This window comes from Panthera tigris, chromosome A1, assembly GCF_018350195.1.
Source record: "Panthera tigris isolate Pti1 chromosome A1, P.tigris_Pti1_mat1.1, whole genome shotgun sequence".
Lineage (NCBI taxonomy): Eukaryota > Metazoa > Chordata > Mammalia > Carnivora > Felidae > Panthera > Panthera tigris.
Window position 1 is genome coordinate 179,366,133 of NC_056660.1, and position 14,450 is coordinate 179,380,582.

At 50.4% G+C, this 14,450-nt stretch overlaps 1 protein-coding gene across 2 annotated transcripts in view; it reads left to right on the forward strand.

Moving 5' to 3' along the window:
* Positions 1–14,450, forward strand: part of SLIT3 (slit guidance ligand 3) — a 595,815-nt gene that overhangs the window by 568,930 nt on the left and 12,435 nt on the right. For both annotated transcript variants that reach the window (XM_042992684.1, XM_042992687.1), the window contains exons 29-32: positions 663–756; positions 6,339–6,476; positions 8,025–8,265; positions 10,156–10,286. In XM_042992684.1, coding sequence (XP_042848618.1) covers positions 663–756; positions 6,339–6,476; positions 8,025–8,265; positions 10,156–10,286 — 604 coding nt within the window. The remainder of the gene's footprint in view (positions 1–662; positions 757–6,338; positions 6,477–8,024; positions 8,266–10,155; positions 10,287–14,450) is intronic.

Sequence of the window (14,450 nt, forward strand, 5' to 3'; positions counted from 1 at the left end):
ATATGACCCGTTCTTCATTTCTTGGCACGATGAATTTCAAAGGGAGTGTATTCAGAGACCTAAACATTAAATTCCTTTCATATTTTCTTCTTTGAGAAAATCCAGGGTGCTTACTTATCTACAGCAGGTGCACTGTGCTGCTAAGCCATGTCCATTCCTCCAGGAAGCCTCTGGGCTTCCACAGAGTTTATCCCTGTGATCACACATCTCTATGTTACAGTCACCTACTGATTTATAGATCTCCCCCACTAGGCTAGGGGGAAGACAAGACCTGGTCACTGTTGTGTCCCTAGTATCCATCACAGTGTCTACAACACAAGAGGTGCTTAGTAAATTGATGGGGAATGAAAAAAACAACTAAACACAGCCCAAAGTCAGGGGCTGATGTCCTACAGTTTTAGCTGCAGCAGCCCCTTAATGGTCAGGTGAAACAACCCAATGATGGTGCTATGACAGTGCCCAGGGAAAATCCCAGAACCTTCCCATTGTTACCACTAGGGAGACTGAAAAAGAGGTACAGCAGAAAGGATACATCGAGAGAGCAAATCCAGGGTGCCTGAGATCCATGACCTCCCGACAGGGGGCTGGTTGGACCTGACCTTCTAGTCAGGGTATCCCCCAGGTCCTCCCAGGTGCCTGAGCTTTCTACCCACCCCCACCAGGTGAGCTGTGCGACGAGGTGATTGACCACTGCGTGCCTGGGATGAACCTCTGTCAGCATGAGGCCAAGTGCATCTCCCTGGACAAAGGATTCAGGTGAGGCTTGGCTTTGTGTCCCCAGCAGCACAGGCTCCTGAGGACTCTGCCTCAAATTGGTCCCTTTCCATTCTCCTCCTTCCCTCTCCCGATCTGTCTATTACTTGTACATTACCATGTGCTTCTCTGTGTCTCTGGCTAGTCATAGTCTAATTCTCTGTATCACTGTCTCTATGCACGTGCCTCTGTCTCTTTGTGATTATCTCTCTTTGTAAGTCTCTATCTCTCTCTGTGTGTTGATAGATATATAGAAATAAAGATATCCCTCTTTCCTTTATACCTCTCCTTCCTACTCTCCCCACTTCTGCCCCTACCCCCACACACCAGCATAGCTTTCCTTTCCAGAGCTAATATGGTAGAACAATCCCACTGATGAAGCTGAGTCCAAAGGTTAGTTGGTCACCTTCCTTGTGTGCATCCTTCCCAGTGTTGTGCCCTCTGTGGCTCCAGCAAGTTTGCCAGTTTATGCATCTGTGTATGTTAGGGGGTCGGGGAGAGTGAGCACTGACTCAGTTCAGCAGCCATAGCCATTTGTGGAGCTGTCTCTGTGGTAAGCAGCAGAGCCTGTAGCAGCTAGGGGATTCTAGGAACAATTCTAAGGGTGGAAAAAGAATTTGCCTCAGGAGAAGGCACCAGTTCCAGAGCCTGAGACTCAAACAACACCCCTGGGAAATCACTCCTGGGCCCTGTGAAATCACTCCTACTTCTTCCCTCCATTCTCCTTCATGAAAGCATGTGCCATTGCCTCTTCTAGAGAAAACCCTGAGACCCTTGAGTCCTGGGATTTTCTGATATCAGTAGGGACATCCCAGGGAGCCAAAATAGTCTCCCCTAAACACTCTCCCAAAGCTGCTTTGCACACACAGTTGCTTCCCCTCATCTCCAACAGGCTCAGTCCAACACTGAAGGGTGGGTGGAAGCTTCTAGCACCAGAGAGTTTGGGGGAGCAGGCAAAGACCAGAGCAGCTGGGGAAACCCCAGATGAGCCTTCAGCAAAGATACCTGAAGTGACTCTACAGAGTCACCCTAAAGATGAGGGATGTGGGTCTGAAGCTCGATGCCTATGCTGAGAAGTCTTTAATGAGAATCCTGACCAGCATTTCATCCAGTAGCCTCTTCAGCCTCTGAGGAATGAAGCTCATGGTCTGGGTCTAAAATGTCTCCAGGATCTGTCATCAGTTTGAGTCTGTCTAGCTTTCAGTCATAAGGCAGAGAGTTCCCAGATTCCGGGGTTTTTGAGACTGTGATGCTATACTGCAAAACTTAGCACTTTATGGAAAACAAGGATTTTAGAAAGCCTGAGACTAATGACATCATAAAGTCACAGAATCTTAGGACTCTTAGATTCATAAATCTCTAAGACTTGAACTTGAGAACTCTTGGGATCCTAGAATCTAAGAATGATGGGTCCTAGTTGTTGTCCCCTGGTGAGCCAACGCTTCAGTCCTCAAATTCTCATTGTGGTGAGTGTAGTGGGTACTATAAGAGGTTTTTGATTCCCTCCCTTTCAAGGCCCTTGACATGGACTTGGGGGTGGCGGGGGTGGGGGGTGGGATTTGACACAAAACAAATGTTTAGAAATTTCTGGAGCCCTCAACTCTGGCTCTGAGTGCTGCCGGGGTGTTGAGGAGGGGAGGGAAGAACCTGCTGAAGCAAAGAGAAGCCCTCCACATACTTTAGGAGGTGAGCTGTGACATTAACATCAAAGGATGGGTGAGATTTGAATGAGCTGAGAAAGGGAGGGAGGGCCCCACCAGTGGGAGAAGAATCTAGAGTAGGTGCAGGTGAGAGGGGGACATGAGCATGTCTTGTCTGGTGTTTTCCTTTCCTATTTTGACATCTCAAGTCTGGAGTTCATCACCAGGGAAAATGCAAGAGGCATGTTAGGGGCTCTGGTTTTGCTGAGAACAAAGGAAACTTCAGTGTTTCCATGCATGAACCATCATTCAAATCTCCCTTATCTGCCCTGGTCCCCTCTGAGAGGGGTTAGGTGGGCTCTTAGGCAGTTGAGCTACTAGAGTATAAGTAAGGGTGAGGGATGCCTCCCAACCCCATTTTCCCACTCCCAGATTTGACTTCAACTCAGGGCTGCTCTTTAACTGAAGGAAGAGGCGAAGAGGGGGAGAAGAGATGCATGGAACACAAACTTGAACCCAAAGCACAGCAGGCTGCACTGACCAGCAGCATGCTTTGGGCGTGCCTACGAGGGGCAACAATAGTGACCAGGCATCTGAGCTGTGAAGAAGTGGTAGAGTATCCATAGCTGGAAAGGTGATCAGTGACATTGTTCAAGCTCAGAGGATGCTGGCCTGACAGAGCACAGTGAGCATGAAAACTGGTCAGAAGTGGTCCAGGGTATAGGTCTGGGGTCGGGGTGCGAGGAGCTTGGGACCAGAGACATAAGCAGGGCCAGAGATCATGATCCTCTGGTACTTCTCCCTAGAAACCTCACTCTACTTGAGTTCTAGGGGAATACAGAAAAGGATACAGAATAGAAAGAATATAGAATGTAGAAGGAAACCAGTCTTGCTTTCATATTCTTGAGAGAATGTATTTATGCACAGTGTCTCCTAGAATCCTGAAGAGGTCTACAGGCCAGCTCAATAATGTGAATTTTGTTTTATTAAAATACATTTAGGTAAAAAAATTCCTTCTCCCAATGAAACATTTCCTGATTTTATCCCCCTCGTCTCCCCTCCCCTCTCATCACCTACATCCCAAGGCAGGCTGCAGGGACAGTAACAAGAGACAGTCAGTTGGTGCAACCTTTGCCCAAGTTTGAAGATGTTTATCCTTGAAGATTTCCTTATGTATGTTTTAATGAGGCTGCAACGCAACATAACATAAAACTGTATAACTATCCATGATATAAACACTGAAATCATAATATACCAAAACCCTGACAATAATGAAGAACACTCCCATGAACACTGAAAGTGACAATGACAAAAACACAGATCACGATGATTAACATGCACTGAAGACTTACTCTGTGTCAGGCACACTGGCCTATCTCCTGTAATGCTCCACAATCTTAGGCTGTAGAAACAGCGGTCTGCTTTCTGGATAGGGGCTGAGGCACGGCGAGGTGAAGCAAGCTCCCTGTGCACGCACACACAGAAACAGCTGGGGCTGCAAGCCAATCCCGACCTGACTCTGGAGACTCCCAAAGTCCTGGAACCAAGCACATCACTTGGTTACACCCCCTTGTCCAGAATCAATAGGTCATATATATAACAAAATCGTATAAGCCTTATACTTTCGAGGAAAGGTAAGGGGAGAACATTTGAGAACACCAGGGAAGGCAGGTTGTACCAGCAGACGCTTCTCTTTAGCAGATGAAGAAATGTAGGGTAGATCCTTGCTTTGGGAGGGAGGTGCAGGAACCAGCAGCATCACAGGGCAGCTTGTTGAGAGTGCTAATTCCCAGACCCCACCCAAACTCCCAGATCAGAAGCTGTAAGTTCACAGAATGCCCAGGGGCTTTGTTTGAAAAGCAAGGGTGTGAAGAGGGCTATAGCATTGACAGTCTCCACACCTCCATTGCTCCTTCTGCATATCTGTGTCTGCGAGGAACCAGGTCTTCCCTGATTCCTCATGAAGACCTCCTCAGCCACCTTGACTCCATGCCTAACAGGCTAGATTTTACCCTGCAAGCATTGAGCGGCAATTGTTGCCTTGGAGAGGCTCATAAGGCTTGAGTTGCTCTGCAGGTACCTAGAATTCAGGAGACACAAAGACAAATGCCTACAGGGGCCAGGCTTACCACTAGCAGAGTGTATTGACCACATGCCCTGACAAAGCCTTGCCCAATCTGTTTCTTTAATTTTTTTTAATGTTTATTTATTGTTGAAAATCAGAGTCAGAGCGTGAGCAGGGGAGCAGCGAGAGAGGGAGAAGGAGACACAGAATCTGAAGCAGGCTCCAGGCTCTGAGCTATCAGCACGGAGCCCGATGCGGGGCTCCAGCTCTCAAACTGCGAGATCATGACCTAAGCCGAAGTTGGACGCTTAACCGACTGAGTCACCCAGGTGCCCCCAATCTGTTTCTTTAAAAGACTAGGGTGGAGGGGCGCCTGGGTGGCTCAGTCGGTTGAGCGTCTGACTTCGGCTCAGGTCATGATCTCATGGTCCGTGAGTTCCAGCCCCGCGTCCGGCTCTGTGCTGATGGCTCAGAGCCTGGAGCCTGTTTCAGATTCTCTGTCTCCCTCTCTCTCTGACCCTGCCCCGTTCATGCTCTGTCTCTCTCTGTCTCAAAAATAAATAAACGTTAATAAATAAATAAATAAATAAATAAATAAATAAATAAATAAATAAATAAATAACTAGGGTGGAGTGTGGGCTCTGACATGAAAGTTCACACCTTCTGGTGCAGCAGTAGGTCACGTATTTCAAATTTACCCTTCAAATAAGTAAAGGTGAGGGGCGCCTGGGTGGCTCAGTCGGTTAAGCGTCCGACCTCAACTCAGGTCACAATCTCGCGGTTCATGAGTTCAAGCCCCATGCTTGCTCTGAGCTTGCTGACAGCTCAGAGCCTGGAGCCTGCTTCGGATTCTGTGTCTCCCTCTCTCTCTGCGCCCCCCCCCCCCCGGCTTGTACTGTCTCTCTTTCTCTCTCTCTTTCAAAAAAAAAAAGTAAACATTAAAAAAAATAAGTAAAGGTGAACAGGTCAGATCTTAGCAGGTATCAGTTCTGAATGCAGGCTCAGTAAGTCCTCTGATCCTAGAACTTGTCCTTCTCCAGGGATACCCCACCCCCCAAGTGTCTACCTAGCCATGAATCCACAGCACAAACTATGCTCTGCCAACCAACCCCAGCAATGCCAGGATCCACTTATGATTCCACTCTATCCACAACTGCAGGGAGAGGAGCAAGGCGGGGGAGGAGCAAGGAGTGGGGAGAGGGAGGACCATCCCTTTGTCCCGATGCCTCCCCTGTCAGTCTCCTCTGTCCCATGTGTATTCAGAGGTCTTCATCCCTCTCCATCTTGGCCACCTGTCCCACCTTCCTCCTCTGCCTCTGCTGTAGTTATTATTTCTATTCTGGCCAGTAGAATTCAGTGGGTGGGCCCAGAGAGGTGCCCAGGCTCCAGCCTGCAGGAGGCAGAAGAGCCAGGAAGTGTTTGTGTCCACCTGTGCCCATAGGTAACACGGTGCCTTCAGGTCTGTTTCTTGCTGGAACTTTGGCACAGTGTCACCCAGGTGGAGGAGCCCAGGGATGCGTGTTCCGGGCTCATGCTCAGGGAGTCCCCACGTGAGGTGCACCTCTCGGGTGTGCACCTGGGCCAGCAGGGCCGGTGGTGGCAGAGAGAGGGTGCTGCAGCTCCCATCCTCTTCCCTGAGGAGCAGCACATCAGCAGCCCCACCACCCACTCCTGAAAACAGGAGTCACCACATGAAGCAAGCAAACGTCAACTTGCAGGGACCCAGAGCCCATGGATGGCCAGTGAAACCAACTGTGGGCCAGGTTTTGGGGAGTCCTCAAGAGTTGAGAGGGACTTAGGAACATGGGTAGACAGAGACGACACAGGGCCACCTAGAAGCCAGCCTGGCACATGGACAGCCTTGCTCTGCTGTGTTCCAGGTGTGACTGTCCCCCTGGCTACAGCGGGAAGCTCTGCGAGGTGGACAATGATGACTGCGTGAACCATAGGTGCCGCCACGGGGCCCAGTGCGTGGATGCAGTCAACAGCTACACATGCATCTGCCCCCAGGGCTTCAGGTATGGTGGAGGGGCCCCTCGGGAAGGGGCCTGCAGGCTGGGGACTGGTGAGCTAAGGCAGGCTCACCCATGCCCAGGTAGCCCTAGCCCTGGGCCTCCTGAGTTTCCTTGGAAGGTCAGTCCTTCCTTGTCAAAGACCAGATGTTGTCAACCCCGTGTTATAGACAGAAGAGCCATCCAGGGCACCCATGTGGAAGTTGGACTTAGGGTCCAGCTCACAAAATGTCAAGCTTGGGCATGATTCCTTCTAATGGAAGATGCTACCATCTTGGAGCTCAGCTTACAGGATAGGGGTAGCCACATGGCCACACTGGCAGGAATCTTATTTTTAGGCTGGAGAACAAAAACCTTGTGCCCTAATGGTAAAAAATGGAGGCAAATAGGAGAGCTTGGGGTTAGTCACTGGAATCACTGAAGCCAGAAGAGAAGGAGGGGATGGGAAGCACTGGCCAGGGGGTCAGGAGAGGTCCATGGGGTATATACAAGGAGAAACTGGGTTTCAGCCCTCACACCTACACTGCCTGGAAGGGAAGGGTGTAGGGGGCACTGGAGGGGGAGGCAAGGACCAGACCTGAAGTGGCGGGGGAGGGGGCGGCCTGGGGACAATTCCATGTACATCAGTACTTGCTGCATGACATAAATCCAACTATGCAAATGAGCCTTGGTCATGGACTCTGAGAAGGAACCACTCTGCAAAGGCCAGTTTTTCCAAAGCCTGATTGAGACCATGTTGAGGCTTGGGAACATATAAATTCCTGAGGCCCACCCCAGAGCTACTAAATTAGAATGGGGGCGGAAAGAAGGGGCTAGAAATCTGCACTTTTTTTTTAATGTTTTCAAATTGTGGTAAGATATACATAACATGAGATTTACCATCTTAACCATTTTTCCATGTACGGTTCAGAGGCATTAAGTGCACTTCCATTATTGTGCAGCCAATACCACCATCCATCTCCAGAACTTTTTTAATCTTGCAAAACTGAAACTCTGTCTCCATTAAACACTAACTCCCCATTCCCCCTCCCTATGGCCCCTGGCAGCCACCATTCTACTTTCTGACCCTATAAATTTGACCGCTCTAAGTGCCTCATAAAAGTGGAGCCACACAGTATTTGTGTTTTTGTGACTGCTTTATTTCACTTGGCATAATGTCCTCAGGGTTCATCCATGTCGTAACAGGTGTCAGAATGTCCTCCCTTTTTAAGGCTGAATAATATCCCATCGTATGCATGTGCCACATTTTGTGTATCCACTCATCTATGGATGGATGAGAATCTGGGCTTTTAACAAATTCATCCAGATGTTTCTGATGACACTGAAACTTGGGGGCCAGCACTCTCATGCAACCCTATTATTTTAAAAATGGGGAAACTGGGTCTTAGAGAAGGAAAAGGCTTGCCCCAGTTGGTGGTAGGACTGGAACAAGTCCCAGTTACCATCTTTCTTCCCTCTCTCTGCTGGTGGCTCTTTGGCCCAAATAACTATGATTGTCTCCCCACACTGTTCTTTCCTCATCCCTCCTCCGTCCCTCCTCTCCCCTCCCCACAGCGGGCTCCTCTGTGAGCACCCCCCACCCATGGTCCTGCTTCAGACCAGTCCCTGTGACCAGTATGAGTGCCAGAACGGGGCCCAGTGCATCGTGGTACAGCAGGAGCCGACCTGTCGCTGCCCCCCAGGCTTCGCCGGCCCGAGGTGCGAGAAACTCATCACTGTCAACTTTGTGGGCAAAGACTCCTACGTCGAACTAGCCTCCGCCAAGGTCCGGCCCCAGGCCAACATCTCCCTGCAGGTGCGCCCCGCCCCTATGTGCCCCCCAAGCTCCAGTTGTTCTGAGAACAGCTGTTGTTCTACAGACAACTCTTGACTGGCTTTCACTGCTAATAGCAGTCCCCACGTGCAGCCTTTTCCATTCATTTATCTAGAAAATATTCACTCAAATATTATATGTCAGACACTGTGCTAACAATGGGGATTCAGTGATGGACAAGACAGAGCCCCTTGCCCAGGGGAAATTGACAAGCAGAGGGACCAGTGGTAACTCTGGGTGTTGTGGGAGCACATAGGTGGGACAGAGCTCCCTCGCCCGCTGAAAAGAATAGGATAGGCTCCCCAGAGGCAGTGGTAACTAAACTGAGATCTCAAGGATGAGTAGGAGTTTGCCTGGAGAAGGATAGAAGAATGAGGGGCTGGCAGAGCAGGATGAAGAGGGGATGCCATCTAGCCTGAGACATCAGCATGTACAAAGGCCCAGAGGCACAAACAAGCAGGGCCTTTTTCAGGGAATGAAAAACCACTTAGTAGGAACCAAATTCTTTTCCAGCTAACTTCTTTCAGGTTCCTTACCTGTGGACCTGAGCAAATTTATTCCAAAATGCATTTCTAGGTGACCCAAATGCAACTGGGAAGGGTGGAGCAAGGATGGTATATGGCTGAGAAAGAGCAGGCTCTGGCCCCTAGACATTCTGGGGAGGAAGACCCCAGAGACACAGCTAGAGGATGCAGCCCAGTGAGTGGCCCCTGCCACATGGCACTAACTATGGCCCTGCTCTCCTTCTGCTCATGGACACTCTAGCTTTAAGCTTATGGTGAAAATACTTGTTCAACACAGATCTGTTGCATGCCTCTGCATGCCAGGCACCATTGCAGGTACTGGGGCTGCAGAAATGCACAGAAAGCTCAAACTGCCTCACCTTGTGGAGCCTCCAGTCCAGTGGGCAGGCGTCTGAGATGAGGGTTGACCCTGAACACACACACACACACACACACACACACGAAGGAAGCTCTGGGTGTGTCAGCCCCTCCTGGGTCCTCCTCATTGCCCTCCTGCCTTCCTCCCTGCATCCCACCCACCCAGGGACCTGAATGTTGGGTCCCAGCTAACCAGAGCAGCACCTGTGCCCCAGACATCCAGAGGGTCCATCAGACCACCTGCTCCACATCCATTCCTTTAAGCTGCACTTGTGCTGGGCGATGGGAGTGGACAGGCTAGTCAGACAACCCCAGCCCTGCAGCGGGGTGTGCCCTCTGGGCAGCAACTTCTGAAACCAGTGTCTCTCGGCCTTGGCAACACATTAGAATCATCTGGAGAATGCCTAAAATTGTCTTTGCCTGCCCCCTCCCCGACCTTGAGAGTCATATGTAGTTGGTTTGGGGTGAAGCCTAGACAATGATTTTTTTTAAAAATTCCCCAGATGACTCTTAACACAGCGCCTAGTTCATAGTAAACACCGAATGAAACGGTAATTGTTAGCATTTTGTTTATGATTGAGATTATACAGAGAGACGGAGGCCTTGAGAGGGGCAAGGATTTGAGTGGGATTACATTGTATGCCGGTGGGAGAGGCTAGAGTAGAGCTTGGGGTTCCTGACACACACATACACACACACACACACACACACTAAAATAGTGTGTGTTATATTTATCTTATAAGTGTATACATAAACAAAGTGGCTCACAGTGGGTGCTCATTAAATAGTTATTGAATTGAATTGCACCATCAGCATTTGCTGGAGTAGAAGTATATGCCCTCTAGCAATTTCCAGACCAGACAAAGGAAAAAATAGGGAAATGAACTCAGATCTGGGGTCCATTCAGAAGATGCCTCCCGGAAGAGGTCTCTGTGAGGGGGGGTTGGGGAGGCTAGTCCTCAGGGGAGCCCTAACCCACATGCCTCTCCAGGTGGCCACTGACAAGGACAACGGCATCCTTCTGTACAAGGGAGACAATGACCCCCTCGCGCTGGAGCTGTACCAGGGCCACGTGAGGCTCGTCTATGACAGTCTGAGCTCCCCACCAACCACAGTGTACAGGTAAGGACCACAGCCCCTCCCGCCAATGCTCACAGGTCCTGCGTCTTCCCTCCTGCTTCCTGCCCTGAGAGAAGATGCCAGGGCCACTCTGATGCCTCTTCTCCCTGCTGCCCTCCAAGCACACACACTCAGAGTGGCTGGTGGGAGGGAGAGGGGCGGTGCTGGAGGAAGAGGCAGGAGATGAAGGCTGACCCCACAGGGAGATGACACCTCATTACCATAAGATAAATGGCCAGCTGGCTACCGTGCAGAGCTGTGTGTGCCAATGGGGATGAGGCTGCTTAATGAGGTGCCCTTTTCAAAATGTCATCCTCATCTTTTATTAGTTTAAGAAAGAAAACAGGGGGAGATTAGCATGCAACTCAAGGGGAAGAAATTCCAGAGCACCGAGGGAGCAGGACTATTCCTTAAGTGACTTTCAAACTGTTCTGAAGGATGGTTTTTCCTAAACTTCAGTCTTTCCAACAATCGCCCTGATTTTTACAAAAAGCTTGTAAAAATATGGTATGTCAGCTATACTGTTACTTAGCAGGTTACCTTACATGGCCTTTAAATGTGCTCACTCTCTACCCTGAGCTTCATCTCAAGGAATATCGTCTGTGAAATCACAGATATGCTAGCTCAACGTTAGATTTGTTTCTACTTCTCAGCGGAATAAGTACTAAACACAAAAAATCATTTTAGTCATAAATATTTTGTAATGATTATAAAAATAACCATTGAGATGAGAAATGTTTGTGTTACACCTAAAAATCACATAAAACTGCCCGAGGCAGGAGAGCCTTTCCTTGGGGGGAGAGCACCATGCGTGAGAAGGGCCCGCATCCCAAGGCCAGCCTTTCCCCTCTGCAAGCAGGAGCACATTGGTTAGGATTGGGGAAGAGCAGCAGTTTTCAGACTAAATCATTTATTCAATCAAAACTTTTCTATTGAACTCAAGAATATTAAATACACAGAAGCAAAACTGTCCTGCAGGGGCTGGAGAGAGCCAAGCTTCTTCCTTCACACTTCCTCTCATGAAAACCCCCAAAACAGCACCTACAAACCCAGTCGAGAACCATTGGTTTAAACCAGTGGTTCTCAAAGTGTGGTGCCAGGGCTGCAGCAGCAACGCACCCAGGAACTTGTGAGATGGGCACATTTTCAGACTCCACCCCACACCTACTGACAGAAGCACTGGGGTAGGGCCCAGCCATCTGTTTCAGGGAGCTTCCAGGTGATTCTTTGCACAAGCCTGAGAAGTGTCAGCTCACGCAGGAAACCTTCCTGGAGAAGGAACCATTTATGCTAGGTCTTGATGAGAGGGAGAATTTATATGAGCAGAACAGGTGGGCAAGCAGGCTGAGGGGACATCACTGGCAAGCCTAGGGGACAACACAGAGGGTTCGACCAGAGCAGAGGTTCACAGCAGGGGTGGGTGGAGGGATCACTGACCAGGCTAGGACAGTTGGGTACAATAGATGCCAGGAGAAGGAGCTGTCACCAGTGGCTTCACGAGTTCCCTGGAGTCAGGGCCTCCCAACATCTGTGTTTCTGGAGCCGCTGGTCATGGGCCAAGTGGACAGAGAGCCTGGGTGCAGGGCCTGGGGCAGCCTGTCACACAGCCTGTGGTATCAGACACATCCAGGTTTGAACAAGGTATTCGACCTCTTGCCTCAGTCTCCTTCCCTGTGTACTGTGGATAACAGGACATACTTTTGCAAGAGGAGGGCAGGATGGGTGGGGGGGGGGGCGTTTGGATATTGAGGGTTGGCAGATGAGAAAGTGCTTGGCAAATTGAACCTTTACATGAGCATGTCAAGGACAGAAGGTGGCAGCCAGGCTTGGGGAGGGGGCTGGGTTCTGTCCAGAGCTCTGTCCAGAGCCCTGTCCAGAGCCCATCCCAGCAGAGCCTAGCCCTTCCCTCACACTGATGTTAGCTGCTGGGGGGAGGGGGGGTTGGTAAAAGCGTGATGTTGTTGGTAAGAATGTTGGAATGCTTTTCTGCTGTCTGAACCAGGTTGTGAAATAGGAACCCAGAGAACTACTTTCCCCTATAGAACTACTCTCTCTCCTTGTCAGGGGGTCAGTCGGCTGAGGGTTAATAGGGGGCCCTGGGGAGACCCCAGGCTCTTCCTTTTATCCACAGGAGGAACCCAGTGAAGTATGCCCATGCCCACAGGCGAAGCCTAGTGACAGACTCTTAGTGCCCTTCAGCTCACAATCCCGAAGGGCCCAAGTCTCCAGAAATCCCATTATTTAAAATGGGTTTCTTCCAGTCTTCTGTGTGGCAGCACTGGCTTTGCCCCAGTTGTGCACTCTTTCACTCAGCAAACCTCTCCCAGGCACCTTGCATGGACCAGATCCTGGACTAAGTGTGGGGGACCCAGAGTTAAGCAAAACAGTCCAGGGAAGAAGGCAGGTGTGTAAACAAGCGATAGTCACATGGGCAGAATAAAATAGGTCTTGCAGAAGATACAGGTGCATGCTATGGGAGCAGACATTTCTGCTTGGAGGACTAGGGAAGGCTCCCTGGAGGAAGTGGTAATGTTGAGCTGAGGCTTCAGCGGTGGCTGACAAGCATTTCCACAGGTTGCCTTTCCAGAAGGCACTGGGCTGGGGGAGGCCCATCAGTATGCACAGAAGCCATACTGTGTGGGACTGGGGTTAATAGAGGGCACAGGATCACTGTGGTGACCCCTGGCCACCTAGGAAGGCCTCCTTAGCCTCAGGGCCAGGGTGCCAAACCAAAGGTAATAATCAGGGGAGTTGGCAGCTTGCAAAATTCTGCCCACTGAGGCCCCATGGACAGCCCCAGAGTGAGAATGAACCACCGGTGCCCCCCAGCAGGGAACCACAGGTCTGGAGCAGCAGGATTCTGAGCCTCCTCTATGTGGGAGCCTGGTTTGATTCATCTGCCTAACTATAGCCACAGGGGAGTGCTGGCGCTTCAAGGTCTGACCCCAGGTTCCAGGGCAAATACACAGAAAAGCCTCTCTTTGCCCCTGCCTGCCTGCCCCAGAATGGGAACAGGCTGCACTGTTCTGTAGTTCTGAGACTTGTCAGAGGAACTTCAGGCACTATTTCCTACCAGAGAGGCCAAGGGGCCAAGTAAGGGAACGAACCTGGGGAAAGCGGACTGAGGTCTCCGTGGGAGTGTGAAGAGTGTGGTAGCCTGGGGAGCACAGGCCTTGTCCGAAGGGACAGCTGACCTCTGCCCCAGGAGATGCTGCCCCGTGGGAATGCAGATCATCAAGGAGCACTAGAAACTCGGGGTTTCTATGTGAAATAGCTCAATGTTCAAAGGTTGGCCAAACACCACAAGAGAGCTCTCTTTGGACCATCACACATGCTCCCTGAGTCTTATTTACCATAGTCCCATCCATTGCCAAGGTCTTTGTCTCACTTGCTCCTCACCACAAGCCCTACGGTGAGCGTCATCACTCCTGTTCTAGGGATGAGAAACATGATGCTCAGGTGAAGTTTTTGGCCCTAAAGCACACAAACCAGTAAATGGCGGAGCTGAGATTCAAACCCAGGTCAGGCTCCCACCAGAACCCATGTTCCCACTGTGCTGGGGCATGAAGGCCAGAGCAAGAGAGAGTTGGGGCCATGGTGGTCCAGGAGTTGGGGAGTTGCTGCCCTGCAGTCTTTGAAGTCTCTGACTTTGAAGTCTCTGACTTCGGCTTAACTGAAATCCCAGGGACTATTTGATCCTGCGAGGCTCTATTGCCACCTAGTGGCCACAACTCAGCACCCAGGTGAGCAGGCCCAACAGCACCTGGAGGAATGGCCCACCAACCGTTCACTCCCCGGGGAAGTACAGTCCCTGGTTTAGGAGCTTGGGTTTCAGTCTGCCTCCACCACTTCCACTTTAAGTCTTTGAGCTGGACACCTTAAGTCTCCAAGCCTTAGGCCTCTTATCTCTAAAATGGCAAAAAAATTGTATGTCTCGTTTAGGGGCTTGTTAGGGTTAAATGAGAGAATGCAGGTCAAGTGCTTAGCACAGAGTAGCACAGTGCATAGTCCTGTAGCACCCAACATACTCCCACTGTTGATATTAAAAGCAGAATAGAACTCCACATGTCCTCATGCCAGTCCCACACAGAAGCCACCCAGCTAGCTCTGACACCTCCAGTGCTCTCTACCTCCCACTGGATGCTGGTTCATGTGGCCCAGTGCATA